The sequence below is a fragment of the Schistocerca gregaria genome, chromosome 4 (assembly GCF_023897955.1).
Source record: "Schistocerca gregaria isolate iqSchGreg1 chromosome 4, iqSchGreg1.2, whole genome shotgun sequence".
Taxonomy (NCBI): domain Eukaryota; kingdom Metazoa; phylum Arthropoda; class Insecta; order Orthoptera; family Acrididae; genus Schistocerca; species Schistocerca gregaria.
In genome coordinates, this window is record NC_064923.1 from 37,645,942 (window position 1) to 37,665,937 (window position 19,996).

At 45.9% G+C, this 19,996-nt stretch overlaps 1 protein-coding gene across 1 annotated transcript in view; it reads left to right on the forward strand.

Annotated features, from left to right (window-relative positions):
- The window catches only part of LOC126266739 (odorant receptor Or2-like), a 124,609-nt gene that overhangs the window by 54,841 nt on the left and 49,772 nt on the right, over window positions 1–19,996 (forward strand). Inside the window, exon 4 of the mRNA XM_049971225.1 lies at window positions 10,292–10,447. Within this exon, the coding sequence (XP_049827182.1) occupies window positions 10,292–10,447 (156 nt within the window). The remainder of the gene's footprint in view (window positions 1–10,291; window positions 10,448–19,996) is intronic.

Here is a 19,996-nt window from a genome sequence, read left to right on the forward strand (position 1 = left end):
AGAGCTGTGAAAAATGAGGTATACAAATAAAACCAACAAAGAAAATACACCAGAGATGAACAACACGACAAATAATATATCAAAAATAATAACTCTTTAAGCAAATTCTACCCACTAGTTTGTATATGACATGCTGCCAAGCCATAAAAACGCATAAAAGCTATCCAATCTGTAAACCCCCACCTTCGCAATTAGTGTAGTTTCCAGTAAGCAAAAAATACATAATATGCTTGGTTTAGTTTTTATGCCTAAAGCAAAAAACCAGCCAATAGTTTTGTGTAATATTTTACACAAAAAATTGAGACCCACTGAAGATGATGCACAGATGTCGTAACATGTTTGGATAAGGAACAGAAAAAAGGAATACATTGTGTTTTGCAGAAGGTATATTTATAAAACCAAATTTTGGAAACTTGCCGCGTGTTTGCTATCATGGGGCCCCTAACTGATGAGCAAATTAGGGGGCAGAATCACTATGTTACGTAAATCAAAACCACGTGACTACACCGAATCTGCAATCTAATATTAATACTATGTGGGGTGATTAGCTTCCCACGTAATTTATTCCCTAAATTAACTGATGAAAGTTGTCCTCCAAAAGGATGATGGGAGAGGATTCTGGTGAGTGTGACTCGTTAACAGACAAATACCACCATAAAAATTGCAATTACATTTATTTTCTTTAAATGGAACACAGATTTGATCGTGAATTTGTACAAAGAACAATTGTGTATACGAACGTACACTAAACGTTCGCCGGCCGCGGTGGTCTCGCGGTTCTAGGCGCGCAGTCCAGAACTGTGCGACTGCTATGGTCGCAGGTTCGAATCCTGCCTCGGGCATGGATGTATGTGATGTCCTTAGGTTAGTTAGGTTTATGTAGTTCTAAGTTCTAGGAGACTGATGACCACAGCAGTTGAGACCCATAGTGCTCAGAGCCATTTGAACCATTTGAACCAAACGTTCTCGCCTCATAGAGGTGTTGGTAAGACCCTAGTACAAACGACACTGCATGGAATCTAGTGTGCTTCTCTACTATGAGGAGGGAGAGACAAGAGAGGTGGTGGAAAATGTAATATCGATAAACAAGTGGGATAAAATGGTTCAAATGGGTCAGAACACTACGGGACTTAACGTCTGCGGTCATCAGTCCCCTAACTAACCTAAGGACATTACACACATCCATGCCCGAGGCAGGATTCGAACCTGCGACCGTAGTAGTGGCGCGGTTCCGGGCTGAAGCGCCTAGAAGCGGTCGGCCTCAGCGGCCGGCAAACAAGTGGGTAATCGGACGCAGTACCACGGTATCACCTAAGGAGGCAAACCGCTGAGAAACCTCAGATAGAATTTTGGGCCCCTAAAATATCATCTAAAACGCTACGGGCCGCAGATGCATATATTACCGGCAGGACGGCGAAAGGCGACTGCTACTCGTGGCCGGCTCTGCTGCGTAGAGGTGCGCTTCGCCTCGTACACCGATCAGAGCATAAGCGCGGAAGGCCAGGTGTCCGGACAAGTGAAACTGCGTGTGAAATTAATCTGTAAAAAGGGTGGCACAGCACACAACCAAATCCTGCGCCCAGCGACCACCTCGCTGTACTAGAACTCTGCCGATCGAAGCCGATTTCCAAAACTTTCGCCAATTATAGTCTACAACAGATTCGTTTAAACTACCACTACCATTCTCCGTCAACCGAGGCGCCGATACCACTCCTTCCCACAAACTCCCGAGGGTGACTGCAGACACGTGCTGACATAACAGGGTGGCAGCGTATCACCAGCCTCCGCTGGTGCGGAAAGCTTTAGGCGGCAGGCGCCAGCAGAGGAAGGTAGTCGCGCTGCCACTTGTGGCGCCGCCCTGTCGGTTATCCTGTGCACCAGCCTCCACTGGTGCGGAAAGCTTTAGGCGGCGGGCGCCAGCAGAGGAAGGTAGTCACGCTGCCACTTGTGGCGCCTCCCTGTGGGTATCCTGTGGACCAGCCTCCGCTGGTGCGGAAAGCTTTAGGCGGCGGGCGCCAGCAGAGCAAGGTAGTCGCGCTGCCATTTGTGTCGCCTCCCTGTCGGCTATCCTGTGGACCAGCCTCCGCTGGTGCGGAAATATTTAGGCGACAGGCGCCAGCAGAGGAAGGTAGTCACGCTGCCACATGTGGTGCCTCCCTGTCAGCTATCCTGTGGACCAGCCTCCGCTGGTGCGGAAAGCTTTAGGCGGCGTGCGCCAGCAGAGGAAGGTAGTCGCACTGCCACTTGTGGCGCCTCCCTGTCGGCTATCCTGTGGACCAGCCTTCGGTGGTGCGGAAAGCTTTAGGCGGCGGGCGCCAGCAGAGGAAGGTAGTCGCGCTGCCACTTGTGTCGCCTCCCTGTCGGCTATCCTGTGGACCAGCCTTCGTTGGTGCGTGAAGCTTTAGGCGACGGGTGCCAGCAGAGGAAGGAAATCGCGCTGCCACTTGTGGCGCCTCCCTGTCGGCTATCCTGTGGACCAGCCTCGGCTGGTGCGGAAAGCTTTATTCAGCGGGCGCCAGCACAGGAAGGTAGTGGCGCTGCCACTTGTGGCGCCTCTCTGTCGGCTATCCTGTGGACCAGCCTCCGCTGGTGCGGAATGCTTTAGGCGGCGGGCGCCAGCAGAGCAAGGTAGTCGCGCTGCCACTTGTGGCGCCTCCTTGTCGGCTATCCTGTGGACATCGGAGACCGATTCTCCGAAACGTCCCAAACAACATCACTGCCCACGGCCGTGGCGCTCTGCTGGCTCGTTCTTGCCCGAAAGCTGCCCCCAGTCACTATAGAAATAGCGAACGTCCGTCGCCCTGACACCTGAGACCTGACAGCAAAGGAGAAAGCCTGCGTCTACGGGACGGGACTCCGTCCACAATTTCCAGTGACCAGATGTTCCTCCCAGCTCCTGTTCTCTTTGGCTAAAAGTTCCCACTCGTCTCCAACGTGAAATGAACAGAATTCTAATATGCATTCATCATACTCCGCATCTTGTACATGTCAGTACACAGCATCTGATCACCTACTCTGCACGACAGTGTAATACGCCAGTGAAAAGACATTAATTTGCATGTGTACACATTCAGATTTAAAACACATTCAGATTTTTAAAAAAGGCTGGTTTTCTAGCTCTTAATAAATGTATGAAGTGGTCACAGGGCCTGACGTCTTGCAAATTTAAATCACAAATACGAGAAAAGACACGTCGACAGGGCCTTCCAGCGCCAGCGAGAAGACCGTCATTCAGTACTTACTTTCTTGTGTGGAACACGTCCGTCATGTCGGAATGCTAGCTTTTAAAAGACTCTATCAACATCACGTTACTCAGTCTTCAGTAATACGCACTCGTGTTGCTCCGACTTGTTTAGTCGTCCTCCGGCAACCACCAATTCCGTCCTTTGTATTGCCTGCTGCCAGTTAAATGGCCCCAAAATCATATAGCACGCGCGTGTATAACGAACATGCGCATCCCCACCAAATCAACAGTTTCCTAGAAAACTGGAAAAACTACACACGTGTGTAGAGATACGCAGTTTGAAATTCTTGTATGCTTTCCTGTCGAAATAATTGCTTTGTTGATCACTCAGGGTCTACATCTACATCCACGTGATTACTCTGCTATTCACAATTAAGTGCCTGGCAGGGGGTTCAATAAACCACCTTCAAGCTGTCTCAACCGTTCCACTCTCGAACGGCGGGCGGGAAAAACGAACACTTAAATTTTTCGGTGCGAGCCCTGATTTCTCTTATTTTATCTTGATGATCATTTCTCCCTATGTAGGTGAGTGCCGACAGAATGTTTTCGCAATCGGCGAAGAAAACTGGTGATTTACATTTCATCAGAAGATCCCGTCGCAACGCCCTTGTTTTAATGATTGCCACTCCAATTCAAGTATCATGTCTGTGGCAGTATCTCCCCTATTTCGCTATAGTACAAAACGAGCCACCCCCCTTTGACCTTTTTCAGTATCCATCCGTCAGTCCCATCCGATGCGGATCCCCCACCGCACAGCAATACTCCAGAATAGGGCGGACGAGTGTAGTGTTAGCAGTCTGTTGCACCTTTTAAGTGTTCTGCCAATGAATCGCAGTCTTTGGTTTGCTCTATCTACATCATCATCTATTTGACCGTTCAAACTTAGGTTATTTGTAATTGTAATCTCTAAGTATTTACTTGTGTTTACAGCCTTCCGATTTGTGTGACTTACCACGTTATCAAAATTTAGCGGGTTTCTTTTAGTACTCATGTGAATAACTTTACACTTCTCTTTCAAAATGGTTCAAGTGGCTCTGAGCACTATGGGACTCAACTGCTGTGGTCATTAGTCCCCTAGAACTTAGAAATACTTAAACCTAACTAACCTAAGGATATCACACACATCCATGCCAGAGGCAGGATTCGAACCTGCGACCGTAGCAGTCACACGGTTCCGGACTGCGCGCCTAGAACCGCGAGACCACCGCGGCCGGCACACTTTTCTTTATTCACAGTCAATTGCTACTTCTCCCACAACACTGATATCTTATCCAAATAATTTTGCAATTCATTTTGGTCATCTGATGACTTTACAAGACGGTAAATGACAGCATCTTCAGCAAATAACTTAAGAGGGCTACTCAGATTGTCTCCTGTGTCGTTAATACAGATCAGGAACAATAGAGGGCCTGTAACACATCACTGGGGAACGCCAGATATTACCTCCGTTTTACTCGATGACTTTCCGTCTATTGCTACGAACTGTGACATTTCAGAGAGGAAATCATGAATTCAGTAGCACAACTGAGGCGATATTCCATAGGCACACAGTCTGATCAGAAGACGCTTGTGAGGAACGTTGTGGAAAGCCTTCTGAAAATCTAAAAATATGGAGTCAATTTGACAACCCCTGTCGATAGCACTCACTTCATGAGTATAAACAGCTGCTTGTGTTCTTCAAGAACTATATTTTCTTAATCCGTGCTGACTATGTCAATAAATCGTTCTCTTCGAGGTACTTCATTATGTTCGAATACAGTACACGTTCCAAAACCAGCGGATTACTCCTACTTCCCTTTTTGGGTATTGGTGTGACTTGAGCAACTTTCCAGTCTTTCGGTACGGAACTTTCTGTGAGCGAGCCGTTGTTTATAATTTCTAAATTTGGAGATATTGCATCTACATACTCTGAAAGGAACGTGACTGGTAAACCATCTGCACCGGAAGCCTTGCCTTTATTAACCCATTACTGGCCATTGTCCCTTTTATCGGACTCATATATTTTACTTATTTCTATGTAAGCAATGGAGCTTTCATCCTTTATTGTTGCATCTGTAGGTTCAACTAACTGCTATAATGCGTGTAAGTGTAAAATAAATAACTTTTTTTAAGTACTTCACGTCAGGAAAATTATAAACTTGCCGAGTTCTTGTTCTCGCACTTGGCACCACTGTATGTCTGCTGATAGTTACTGGACGACAATGAGCTGTGATTTAGTTGTCTGGGCGTGTTTGTTATGAACAATTGGATGTCCGTGTAAGATGAAGTATACTTCAGATTTTTTCAAGTAAGTGCATTATCGATATATTTCATGCGTTCCAATAATGGGACAATGGCATGTTTATGTGCCTTATTCTTGTATACAAGTATTATATAGAGAAGAATTGCATTTTACGTTCTTTATATCTGTTTTTTTCATATTCTATTCAAATTTTACGGTTCCAACAGGATAAAAACATGCCGCGTGGACTGACACTTGAAGAAATTCTAGCAGAACTAGAGAACCATCAAGAGAGTGACGATGAAGATGATGACGTAGAATTGGCGATTATTCCACCCGATGCAGATGTAATAACAGATGAAGAACACACTGACGAGAATGTACTGAACAATGAGTCTGTCGTACAAGATGTAGCCGGTACTTCAGAGCTCATAACTAGCCGAGATGAAGCTAATGCTACAGTTGTACCTCCAGAAGCCAAAAGAAGGAAAGCGTTAGGAGATGGAGCAGAAAGTGGTACGTTATCTACAAAAAAATATCAGTGTGAGTGATATAAATGTCAACCAACGTACTCAAACACTAGTGAACTAGGGAAGAGCAACGAACATTATGTTGCGGAATGTCTAGCAAATAAGACAGTGCCCTAGGTGTTTGAGGATTTTTTTTTCTGAGAAACTAATGGATACTATTATTGAACAAAGCGAAATCTATGCTTGCCAACTTTACAAAATAAATTTTCTGCTAACCAAAGAAGGGCTGAAATCATTTATTGTCATACTACTTCTGAGTGGTTATTATAAGCTTCCCCATGCGAATATGTACTGGGAACAGGCTCCTGATGTCGGTGTTCCTTTAGTCTTCATCTCCATGTCAAGAAGTAGGTTTCGGGAAGTAAAGAGATTCATTCATCTCAATGACAACTCCAAAATAGACAGAAACGACAATATGAACAAACTGAGTTTGTGCTTTGAAATGCTGAAAAACGAACTTAGTAGATTTAGCGTATTTCATTCAGAACTCTCAATTGATGAAATGATGGTACGTTATTATGGCAAACATTGTGCTAAAATGTTTCTGAGGGGGAAAGCCTATCAAATTTGGATATAAAATTTGGTGTCTTACAAGTTCCAATGGCTTTCTTTATAATTTTTCGCCATACTGTGGCAAGACTGACCACAAACAGGAGCCTTTAGATGGAAGGGTCATAAATGAACTAACCAGCATGATTCCAGAATCAGAATATCCGAATTATAAGCTTTTCTTTGACAACTTTTTCACCAGTGTTGACACACTGATCACATTCGGAAAGAGTAAAATGAAAGCTACAGGAAGAATAAGAGAGATGCGGACTAATGCATGTCCTTTGATTGACTCGAAAAGAATGGCAAAAGAAAAGGAACGAGGATTCTATGACTACATATTTGACAAAGAGAACGAAGTTCTGATTGTGAAATGGAGTGGCAACAAACGAGTATGTGTAACGGCAAATTACAGTACTATTAATCTCTGAGTTCTACTAAAAGATACTCAGAGGCAAAGAAAAAGGAAATATCTGTTACAATGCCACATCTCATTGAAGAATGCAATGCCTATATGGGTCGCGTAGATCTACTGGACAAGCAGATATCACTTTATAAGACGAGGATAAGGTCAAATAAATGGTGGTGGCCATTATTCACACAGATGATAGATATCTGCGTAATAAACACATGGCGTGCATACCAAACTGCTAACTGTAAAGAGAAGCTCTCACTTTTGGAAGTCCGACAGATAATAGTGATGTTTTACCTATCAAAGAAAACAGGACCAGTACCAAAACGCAGAGGACCACAAGGAAGCAAATTGATGGGAGTACGCTTGAGCACAGATGTACGACTAGATCCAGGAAATCATTTCATTGTGCCAAGTAAAACACAGAAGAGATGTGCTCACTGCAAGAAAAAAACAACAAAAATTTGTGATAGGTGCAATGTTGGTGCACACGACAAGCGTTTTGCTTCATTTCATACTGAACAGATATTCAATAATATTAAAACTTTCTTTATTTATTGTTTGTGTTATTTCTTACAACATTATGCATGGAGAATAAGGTTGTGAATTTGGATAGTGCATTTGGCCAATGTCGCAAAAATGGGACGGTCTGTAGTTTTGGTTCTAAGAAACTGAAAATTTTCAAAGCAACTTTTTATTCCATTAATCACTCATTGTAACGTATTTATGTATAAAAGTTTGCAAAAATGATCCGATAGAGTTTTGGCCAGTAATGGGTTTAGTGATTTAAGCTGCTTTGCTACACTGAGGGTATCTACTTCCATGTTTCTCATCTTCGCAGTTGTTCTTGAATGGAGTTCGGGAATATTTACTTCGTCTTCTTTGGTGAAGGAGTTTCAGAAAACCGTGTTTAATAACTCTGCTTTGGTGGCACTGTCATCAGTGACTTCACCGTTGTTATTGCGCACTCAAGGTATTGATTGCGTCTTCCTTTGGTATGGTTTATATGTGACCAGAATCTCTTTGGGTTTTCTACCAGTTTCCGAGACAGAGTTACGTTGTGGAAATTATTAAAAGCATTTCGCTTTGAAGCACGCGCTATATTTCGAACTTCTGCAAAACATTGCCAGTCTTCGGGATTTTGCGTTCTTTTAAATTTGGTGTGCTTTTTTCGTTGCTTCTGCAACAGCGATCTGACCCGCTTTGTGTACCTTGGGGGATCAGTATCATCACTTGTTAATTTATTTGGTATATATCTCCACAGTGCCGTCGACACTTTGAAATCATTCCACATATTTTCTACTCTTACGTGATCAGATCGGAAGGAGTGAATACTGTCTCTTAGAAAGGCGTTAAGAGCATTTTTATCAGATTTTTAAATAGATGTACCTTGCGTTTCTTTTGGTTGTGGGTGTTAACGGTGTTCAGCTTAGCAGCAACTGCCTTGTGGTCGCTAATCCCTGTATTCATTCTTCATGATACTCCCTATTTGTCCAGGATGTTTGTTGCTAAGAGGTCAAGTATGCTTTCGCAAAAATTTACGCTTCGAGTAGGCTTATAAACTAATTGTTCAAAATAAATTTCTGAGAAAGTACACAGTGCAGTTACGGATGACGTTTTAATTGTGTCGAGCATTGAGAATGAGATTTTCACTCTGCAGCGGAGTGTGCGCTGATATGAAACTTGCTGGCAGATTAAAACTGTGTGCCCGATCGAGACTCGTACTCGGGACCTTTGCCTTTCGCGGGCAAGTGCTCTACCATCTGAGCTACCGAAGCACTACTCACGCCGGTACTCACAGCTTTACTTCTGCCTGTATCTCGTCTCCTACCTTCCAAACTTTACAGAAGCTCTTTTGCGAACCTTGCAGAACTAGCACTCCTGAAAGAAAGGATATAGAAGAGACATGGTTTAGTCACAGCCTGGGGGATGTTTCCAGAATGAGATTTTCACTCTGCAGCGGAGTGTGCGCTGATATGAAACTTCCTGGCAGATTAAAACTGTGTGCCCGACCGAGACTCGAACTCGGGACCTTTGCCTTTCGCGGGCAAGTGGTCTACCATCTGAGCTACCGAAGCACGACTCACGCCCGGTACTCACAGCTTTACTTCTGCCAGTATCTCATTCTGGAAACATCCCCCAGGCTGTGGCTAAGCCATGTCTCCGCTTTATCCTTTCTTTCAGGAATGCTAGTTCTGCAAGGTTCGCAGAAGAGCTTCTGTAAAGTTTGGAAGGTAGGAGACGGATACTGGCACAAGTAAAGCTGTGAGTACCGGGCGTGAGTCGTGGTTCGGTAGCTCAGATGGTAGAGCACTTGCCCGTGAAAGGCAAAGGTCCCGAGTTCGAGTCTCGGTCGGGCATACAGTTTTAATCTGCCAGGAAGTTTCGTGTAGAGCATTGTTCAAACACCAGTTTTTGTAACAAGTACGCTTTGTCCTCCCTTGGATGTCTGTAGCTCTTATGCACTACACGTTCCTATTGCTACGGACTTATTCGAAATCTGTTCATAATTAGTTTTTTTTATTCTATTATTATTATTATTATTATTATTATTATTGCTATGGTGTGGATGATTAGTTCAAAATTGCTCTGAGCACTATGGAACTTAATATTTGAGGTCATCAGTCCCCTAGAACTTAGAACTACTTAAACCGTAGCGGTCGCGCGGTTCCAGACTGAAGCGCCTAGAACCGCTCGGCTACACCGGCCGGCTGGATGATGTAATTATGTATAGTACTCGCTCCTAGGACAACGACTATGTTTTCCTACGTTTTACTGGAGACGGGATTCGTGGCTCCCTGTCCATCAAGGATGATAGACTGCATGGCCCGACACCTGTTTCAACATCACTCTCACTTGTTTAGCACATGTAGTCATCACTGTACTCCTGATGTACATAGACCGCACAGTCGACCGTATACGACGCCCCACAGCCAACTGACTGATCTTGGAGAACCGTTAATATTTCATTTGTCAATTCTTTTTCACTCTTCAAAATTCCCGGGCTTCCTTTTAACGAAATGTCAACATTGGCAACTACAGTTGTAGATACAAAGCGGTGTTTGCTTTGTTTATCGTTGCCCTTCCTCTGCTTTGTATCAACCCCATTAACACTGTACCACTGTTGCGAGTTACTCGTCGCCTGAGCAGTCCAGCCACGCTCTGCAGCCTCATGTTGTGCTCATAACTGGGTACGTCCAGCCCCGCCCTCTGTGGCCATAAGTAGGCAATATTGCGGTTGCACGGCAGACAATGTGTGGGACGTCGAAGGCTGTAAACGTAAGTGAATTTTTGCGACCTCACACTCGAGGGACTGCTCGTCCGCCGTGTTGCAGGGCGAGGCGCTGTCCGTGGCGGCGTACAGCAGCCGCTGGGTGGGCGCCGGCGCCGCCTTCCAGAGGGCGCTGTCGGTGGTGATGGCGCGCGCGCACCAGCCGCTGCTCGTCACGGCCGGCCGGCTCTACCCCGTCAACACGGCCGCCTTCGTCGCGGTAGGTCGAGGCGCCCGCCTGCTGCCAGCCCGGTTGCTCTGCTTGATGCTTTCCTCACCTAACAGCGGCTACAAAACCTCTCGGGGGTTTCGTTCAAAGCTTACTGGCGAGCAATTGCATAGGTGATAAGCCATGGTGTACCTCCTAGTATCGTGTCGGACCTCCTTTTGCCCAACTTAGTGCAGCTTCTCGACGTGGCACGGACTCAACAAGTCACTGGAAGTCCCCTGCCGAAATACTGAACCATGTTGCCTTTATAGCCAGCTATAATTGTAAAAGTTTTGCCGGTGCAGGATTTTGTGCACAAATTGACCTCTCGATTATGTCCCGTAAATGCTCGATGGGGTTCATATCGGGCGATCTGAGTGCCCAAATCACTGGAATTGTCCAGAATGTTCTTCAAACCAGTCGCATCAGCTGTTGCCCGGTACGTGACTCATTGTCATCCATAAAAATTCCGCCGTTGTTTAACAACATGAATTCAATGAATGGCTCCCAAACATAACCATTCCATGATCGGTATAATTCGACCAGAGCGCCCTGTTCACTCCATGTAAACACAACCCACACCAGCACGGAGCCGCCACCAGCCTGCACATCACGCTGTTGTCAACTTGGGTCCACGGCTTCTCGGGACTGGCGCCAGACCTGAACCCTGCCGTCAGCTCTTGCCAACAGAAATCAAAATTCATCCGACCAGGTGACCATTTTACAGTGACAGTCCAACAGGTATGGTCAACAGCCTAAGGTAGGCGCTGCAGGTGGCGTCGTGCTTTTAGCAGAGGCCCTCGCGTCCGTCTTCTCCTGCCACAGCCTCCTAACGCCACATTCCGACACACTGCCCTAAAGGATACGTTCGTCCTACGTGCCACTTTGGTTTCTGTGGTTATTTCACGCAGTGTTGCTTGTGTGTTAGCATGAACAACTATACACAAACGCTGTTGAACTCGGGCCTTAAGTGAAGACTGTCAGCCACTGGTTTGTCAATGGTAAAAGTTAATGCCTGAAATTTGGTATTCTCGGCACACTCTTAACACTGTGCATTTCGGAATATTGAATTCCCTAACCATTTACGAAATGGAATGTTCGATGCGTCTAGATCCAACTTCCATTCCGCTTTCAAAGTTTGTTAATTCCCGTCGTGTGGCCATAAACCCGCTGGAAATCTTTTCACATGAATCTCTAGAGTACAAATGACAGCTCCGCCCATGAATTGCCATTTTGTACCTTGTGTATGCGACGCTTCAGCCATCTGCATGTGTGCATATCAGTATCTCATGACTTTCGTCACGTCACTGTACTTACCTAGTTGTATGTAGTTGCGCTTTACACCCTCATGACGACGTTGACACATCGTGGTAAACAGACAACGTTGCGCAGCAATCAGCTCATATTTTGACTCCCATATGGAAAGTGTGTGGCTCAAATTCCCACCCAGAAATTCTAGTTTTCATCTGCTACGGGTCCCCTGAAGTGATGAAAACGTATGCTGGGATGAGACCTTTCTGAGCTTGCATTGTGGTCAATCTCCTTTATTAATTCTTACACTGTGTGTGTGTGTGTGTGTGTGTGTGTGTGTGTGTGTGTGCACGTGTGTGTGTGTGAGTGATGGAACGTATTTCACATATAAATAATCTGTGTCTCTGATCACTAGACTCCCTACACAATACGCGGGTACTATGGACGCACTAAAAAAAAAGTAAAAAATAAATAAATAAAAGAAATGGCAGACAGTGTTTTAGACAAAAGCAAATACCTATACTTGCTTAAATATCGTTACTTATAATGGTTTATTTGAGGACAAGGTTCTTGCGGACTAGTGTAATACTAGTAACATACCTTACATGTGTAAAATATGTTACTAGTATTGCCTAAAGGTCCAACCACTTGCTGTCCCATACATAACTAAATCTAAACGAGCAGTCTTGAATCCAATTGCTGCAGTAATTTACCGTAGTACCCCGTGGTCTAGGGGCAGTCGGCTCTCAGCCGTGGCAGCGTGCGGACGGCCCAGCGTGCCGGCCCCGTGCTCCGCTGAAGGTTTGTTTACTTCCGCGTCGTAGCTTTAAGGCTTGTGTCCTTCCACCGTGAACAACATGTCGAGCGCTTACCGCCGTGCGATCCTTAAAGTTTCCTTCCCAGCTGAACATGCGTGACCTCGTGCACATGAAGTTAAAACGTTCCTACGTGAAGAAGTTCGTTTAGATCCTAACCACGTTATCGGAATCCATTTTTCGATCACGAGTAGTGTCGTTCATATTAAAATGACAAACACTGAGGTGTGTGAAGATGTTATTCGCCGCCATAGCAATGGACTTAAGTGCAAATAATCTGATGGTCACGTCGGAGCAGTAACACTTGAACTCGCAGAGTACGGTCAACGCACGATTAGGGTGTTTGAACTACCTTTTGAAGTGCCGAAGGACATTGTTGTCTCTGCGTTACAACCATATGGTAACGTCATCGATTACGTAGAGGAAAAATGGCAAACCTTCACGACCTACCATGTCCTTAATGGTGTGCGTCAGGTCAAAATTGAACTGACAACACATATACCATCCTACCTGACAGTTGGCGGTGTGCGAGCCATTGTCATGTGCGACGGCCAACCCCGAACATGTGCGGGTTGTGGACAAGAAGGCCACGTCAAATCCGCCTGCATGCAACGCCGCCTGATCCAGACGCCGGTCGGCGAGGAAGCGCCCCAGCGGTGATCACTCAGATCCCTGTCACATATGCCAAGGTTGCCCAGGAAGGCAGCACCTCTACACAGGGTCTTCCTGCTCCAATGACGTCGTCTGATCAGGCAGATGCAACCGCTACTGAGATTCCTCCTGATGTGCCACAGACGCCAGATCCTGACCTGCCACGTCATCGCAGCACTGTGACTGAAAATGCTAATGAGATGGACGTTGATCCGGGAGTGGTACCTACTTCTGCTTTCCTTCAGACTGGTCCGGAGTCAGACGAAAGCCACCCGCAATCAGACTCGGAACGACCTGTTCGAAAACAAGGGTTGACACGAAAGAGAAAGAAACGTAGCCGTTCACCCCCTGATGAATCCATTCTACGGATGGATGCCAGAGATGCAGAACCGAAGATGGACGACAAACCGTTCTATGATGTCCAAAAGTCTGATGCGAACGACCCGCCACAGGCGACCACTGGCAACGATCACCGCTCCTTACTGGCGCCGTTGCCCTCATAAGTCTACGTTGAAGAAAGTCTATATGCTGAGCCGAAAACTACGTCTCCTCTCCACATGGATGATGTACACAGTCGGTACCCTACCGCTGTATCAGTCTCTTAGGCAGACGACGTGGAGATCGAAGGGACTGGGGTGGACGGTACTGATGATGGGGCGCCCCCATCGGTTGCGCCCGCGCCCGCAAACTCTCCATTATAGCAACCTCTTCAGCGGACCAGCAAGATCGACGATTTATCGCTCCTGAAGAAGCAGCCCCTCCTGTGCCTGTGGGACTCCAACACCAGCATTATCGTGTCGCAACGATTAACCTCGCGACCATTCGTGCGCCCCACAAACTAGCGCTGCTCCGCGATATCATTTATGATGCAGACATTGATATTGCGCTTTTTCAGGAAGTGCATGTCGCCGATTTTTCACCACTACATGGCTTCACGGCGCATCTTTCTCCCGCTTCGGACACCGGTAGTGGTGTTGCCATCATCTTACGAGAAGGTCTTCCTGCTGAAGATGTCCTATACCTCTCCAACCGCAGAGGTATGGCCCTTACTCTCTTTGGTGTACGCATCGTCAACATTTATGCGCCGTCGGGCTCCAGCTACCGTCGTGAACGCAGATGAAGTTACACCCCTTGTTATGGGACCACACGATGATTGGGTCATGGATGGAGACTTCAACTGCGCCCAGCGACCTCAGGATCAATTGATGCGTCACTCACCATGCGATGCTCTGGAAACAGTCGTGACGCGGCTACAATTTGTCGACACGTGGAGACATGTTTACGGTGATCGTTTGGGCTTTACGTACTACACTGCGCACTCCTCCTCTAGCTGACTGGATCGCATCTACATCTCGCGATCCCTAATTCAACGCACACGCCAGGCTTAAATCTGGCCTGTTGCTTTCTCAGATCATGAGGCTTACTTCTGTGACGTTGTTCTCACAAGACAGGCAGTATGGCACGGACGTGGTTTATGGAAACTGAACACGGCACTTCTTAATTCACCTAACTGTCGACTTCTAATAGAAGACACTTGGACCACATGTAATAGACGACGTCCCACGTATCCGTCTGCCATATCCTGGTGGATCCAGTGCGCAAAACCTGCTCTTCGAAAAACTTTGATCCGGTATGGCAAAGATGTTGTCGCCTGAAGGAAGAGCACTATCGACTTTTACTACAGGATCCTATGAGAATGCTCCACGATGCCAGCCTCCCCTGAACGCCATACAAGGATGAACCATGCTAAGGCCCAAATCTCCAATCTCATGCGAAGGCATTTGGAAGGAGCGATAGTACGATCTCGTACTGCTGATCGCATGCCCCATGAACATGCATCTATGTACCATATCATCGAAGAACGCCAACATCGACGCCGGAAATTGATTCCCATCCTAACAGACCAAGAAGGGCGTCGCTACGTAACCCAATCTGCAATAGGGAATATGCTTCACGCCCACTACCAGCAGCTCTACGCCGCAATTCCACATTCCCCAGAGTTGATCGAGGAAGTCTCACAGCTCAACTTCGGTGGTCTCCCAGGAGATGCGGCGATTGACTTGGTGTCAGAGGTGACTGATGATGAAGTCCGCGAGGCGATCCGAGCAGGAACCATCAATCGCTCCCCAGGACCCGACGGTCTTCCCCTCGAATTTTATCGCACCTTCCGTGATTTGTTAGATTCCACCTTCACCTCCATCTGTCGGGAACTGATGTCTCCGGAAGTACCTGTGCCGGACGCTTTCATGGAAGGAATTACTATTCCTGTACATAAACCGCAAGGTGGCAACAATATCAGTGATTATCGGCCCCCCACCCTCCTTAACAGTGATATGAAAATCTTCACTCGCCTTTTGGCGGCACGACTTAAAAACGTTGCCCGATATGTTGTGTCGCCAGACCAAGCATCTTTGGGAGGGGATAGTAATATCCGCATGGCTTTATGCCGCTACAGGGATATGATCGCCGTTACCCAGGCACAACGCCTCTCTGGGGCACTTGCGTCTTTAGACTTTAGTCAAGCTTTTGGTAGGATTGACCATTCATTCCTTACGGCCGTTCTCCATCATATGGGTTTCCCAGTCGCCGTTATCACGATAGTGATGCGCCTTCTGCGGGCTGCCTCTTCCAGGATTATGTACAATGGCAGACTCACTCCTCCGATAAAAATAGGTCGATCCGTACGTCAAGGTTGCCCTCTATCAGCGATTATTTACGTCATTTCCTTGGAATCCTTGCTATTTGGACTCAGACAACGTTTGGTAGGGTTGTCCATAAATCGATACCGATTCTGTTGCATGGCCTATTCTGACGATGTAGTCATCTGTTTACGTAATGCCGACGAGGTTCGAGCTGTTTTGACGTGGGTAGCAACTTACGGTGAGGCGTCGGGTAGCTCTTTAAACGTACGTAAGTCACAAGTTATGTTCGTTGGCACGGGACTCCCTGTGGAGTGTGTTACACCTCTCACCACCGTTGATACCATTCGCTGTTTGGGACTAGACTTTTCATCTGATCTCCGGCGTTCAGCCGCCATCAACTGCCGACGCCTCCTTTTAATGATCAGAGCAGGTCTTATGGACCAATGCCTTCGATCCCTTGATATTCTCCAACGAGCTCGATATGTCACTATATATATCTCATCCCGAGTTCCCCATGTAGCGCAAGTTATAGCTTTCCCGCTTACTGTGGCACGTCGCATGTTGGCAGCGATGGCATCTTTCGTCAGCTCTGGGTTGTTGTTCAAAGTTAACTATGCAACCCTTACTCTTCCCTGTGAACGAGGTGGGATAGGTCTGTTTCACGTGCCGGATAGAGCTCGCGCCCTATTTGTCAGCTCCCAGATGACGGTATGGACACAATGCCCAACGAGCCTCACTGGTCTCCTCCTGTCGGCATATACGCCAGTCTCACTGTCAGCCCCAGTGATGATCTCTGACGTTCCGGCACGGTTCCATTATATACCATACTTCTTTCTAGAACTCAGTTATCTACGCCTCACCTTACCAAGACAGCTTTTACTCAAGACAAAGTCAGTATACAATGTCCTCCAATTACCTCGTTCACCTAACCCGATTCAACAAAAGTTCCCCCACGTTGACTGACGTCTTGTATGGCGCTCGTTTTTCGCCCGTTACCTTGACACGAATGTTCAATCTGTCTGGTACCTAACTGTCAATGGTAAGCAAATCAATCAATCTCGCCTTCATCGCATCCACCTCGCCCAATCACCTCTCTGTTCCACGTGTGGAGTGCCAGACAATGATGAACATCGGTTTGTTTGCGGACCGGCGGCGAAGGTTTGGCACTTGATTCGTCGTATTGTCGCTTTTCTAACGCGGGACATTCCGGATCGGATTACTCCCCTTTCATTGTTATTTCCGGATCGTGAATATTTTCCTCGGACAAAGACCAATGCTGTGAATTGGATTCGCGGACATGCCATTCACTACATATTTGGACAAACTGTAGACTCTGTACTCGATTTTTGGACATACCTCAATGACCGTCATTACGTCGTTGTCCGTCACCCAAAATACAGACAATTTTTCTCGAAATTCCTTGGGAGTGCTTTCCATGACCCGCCTCGCAGCTGGAATGTGTTAAGCCGAGAGAGATGAACGTTTCCTGTTTGGAACCAATGAACATTTCTGAACAATTGAACAGAACACACCAATTTCGAGCAGACGTGACTCAACATATAACCAGCGGGGCGCAGAAGGCCTCTGATCAATTACACAACAAAACTAAACAAAAACAAAAACTAAAAATAACATAACAGCAATAAAAATAAAAATAAAATTCAGAAAATGGAAAAAAAAAGAAGTAGCGTCTTTGATTCATAATCAAAACGTATTCGGTCCCGGGTTCGATCAAAGCCACTGCCTAAATTTTGATAAATAATCAGCATTGGCGGCCGAAGACTTCCGGCATAAGAAGTCAACCTCATTCTGCTAACGGCCTTGTCAAAGAGGGCGGAGGAGCGGATAGAGGTTCAGGGCGCTCTCTTGTCCTAGGGGTGGGAAATTGTCCCTAAAGGCGGAAGAATCAGCAATGATCAACTACATGATGATGCAGAAGGCAATGGAAATGACTGCTTTAAAGACACGTAACGTGTATCCGCAGGACATGTGGCCTGTAGTTGAAGAAGTGTCATGATGATCTCTCCATTGGCAAAAGATTCCGGAATAGTCCCCCATTCGGATCTCCGCGAGGGGACTGCCAAGGGGGAGGTTACCATGAGAAAAAGATTGAATAATCAACGAAAGAATAATGTTCTACGAGTCGGGGCGTGGAATGTCAGAAGCTTGAACGTGGTAGGTAAACTAGAAAATCTGAAAAGGGAAATGCAAAGGCTCAATCTAGATATAGTAGGGGTCAGTGAAGTGAAGTGGAAGGAAGACAAGGATTTCTGGTCAGATGAGTATCGGGTAATATCAACAGCAGCAGAAAATGGTATAACAGGTGTAGGATTCGTTATGAATAGGAAGGTAGGGCAGAGGGTCTGTTACTGAGAACAGTTCAGTGACCGGGTTGTTCTAATCAGAATCGAGAGCAGACCAACACCGACAACGATAGTTCAGGTATACATGCCGACGTCGCAAGCTGAAGATGAACAGATAGAGAGAGTGTATGAGGATACTAAAAGGGTAATGCAGAATGTAAAGGGGGACGAAAATCTAATAGTCATGGGCGACTGGAATGCAGTTGTAGGGGAAGGAGTAGAAGAAAAGGTTACTGGAGAATATGGGCTTGGGACAAGGAATGAAAGAGGAGAAAGACTAATTGAGTTCTGTAACAAGTTTCAGCTAGTAATAGCGAATACCCTGTTCAAGAATCACAAGAGGAGGAGGTATACTTGGAAAAGGCCGGGAGATACGGGAAGATTTCAATTAGATTACATCATGGTCAGACAGAGATTCCGAAATCAGATACTGGATCGTAAGGCGTACCCAGGAGCAGATATAGACTCAGATCACAATATAGTAGTGATGAAGAGTAGGCTGAAGTTCAAGACATTAGTCAGGAAGAATCAATACGCTAAGAAGTGGGATACGGAAGCTCTAAGGAATGACGAGATACGTTTGTAGTTCTCTAACGCTATAGATACAGCAATAAGGAATAGCGCAGTAGGCAACACAGTTGAAGAGGAATGGACGTCTCTAAAAAGGGCCATCACAGAAGTTGGGAAGGAAAACATAGGTACAAAGAAGGTAGGTGCGAAGAAACCATGGGTAACAGAAGAAATACTTCAGTTGATTGATGAAGGGAGGAAGTACAAACATGTTTCGGGAAAATCAGGAATACAGAAATACAAGTCGCTGAGGAATGAAATAAATAGGAAGTGCAGGGAAGCTAAGACGAAATGGCTGCAGGAAAAATGTGAAGACATCGAAAAAGATATGATTGTCAGAAGGACATACTCGGCATACAGGAAAGTCAAAACAACCTTCGGTGACATTAAAAGCAACGGTGGTAACATTAAGAGTGCAATAGGAATTCCACTGTTAAATGCAGAGGAGAGAGCAGATAGGTGGAAAGAATACATTGAAAGCCTCTATGAGGGTGAAGATTTGTGTGATGTGACAGAAGAAGAAACAGGAGTCGATTTAGTAGAGATAGGGAATCCAGTATTAGAATCGGATTTTAAAAGAGCTTTGAAGGTCTTACGGTCTAATAAGGCAGAAGGGATAGATAACATTCCATCAGAATTTCTAAAATCATTAGGCGAAGTGGCAACAAAACGGCTATTCACGTTGGTGTGTAGAATATATGAGTCTGGCGACATACCATCTGACTTTCGGAAAAGCATCATCCACACAATTCCGAAGACGGCAAGAGCTGACAAGTGCGAGAATTATCGCACAATCAGCTTAACAGCTCATGCATCGAAGCTGCTTACAAGAATAATATACAGAAGAATGGAAAAGAAAATTGAGAATGCGCTAGGTGACGATCAATAATGGAAGCAAGGCTAAAGAAAAATCAAGACACGTTCATAGGATTTGTCGACCTGAAAAAAGCGTTCGACAATATAAAATGGTGCAAGCTGTTCAAGATTCTGAAAAAAGTAGGGGCAAGCTATAGTGAGAGACGGGTCATATACAATATGTACAACAACCAAGACGGAATAATAAGAGTGGACGATCAAGAACGAAGTGCTCGTATTAAGAAGGGTGTAAGACAAGGCTGTAGCCCTTCGCCCTACTCTTCAATCTGTACATCGAGGAAGCAATGGCGGAAATAAAAGAAATGTTGAGGAGTGGAATTAAAATACAAGGTGAAAGGATATCAATGATACTATTCGCTGATGACATTGCTATCCTGAGTGAAAGTGAAGAAG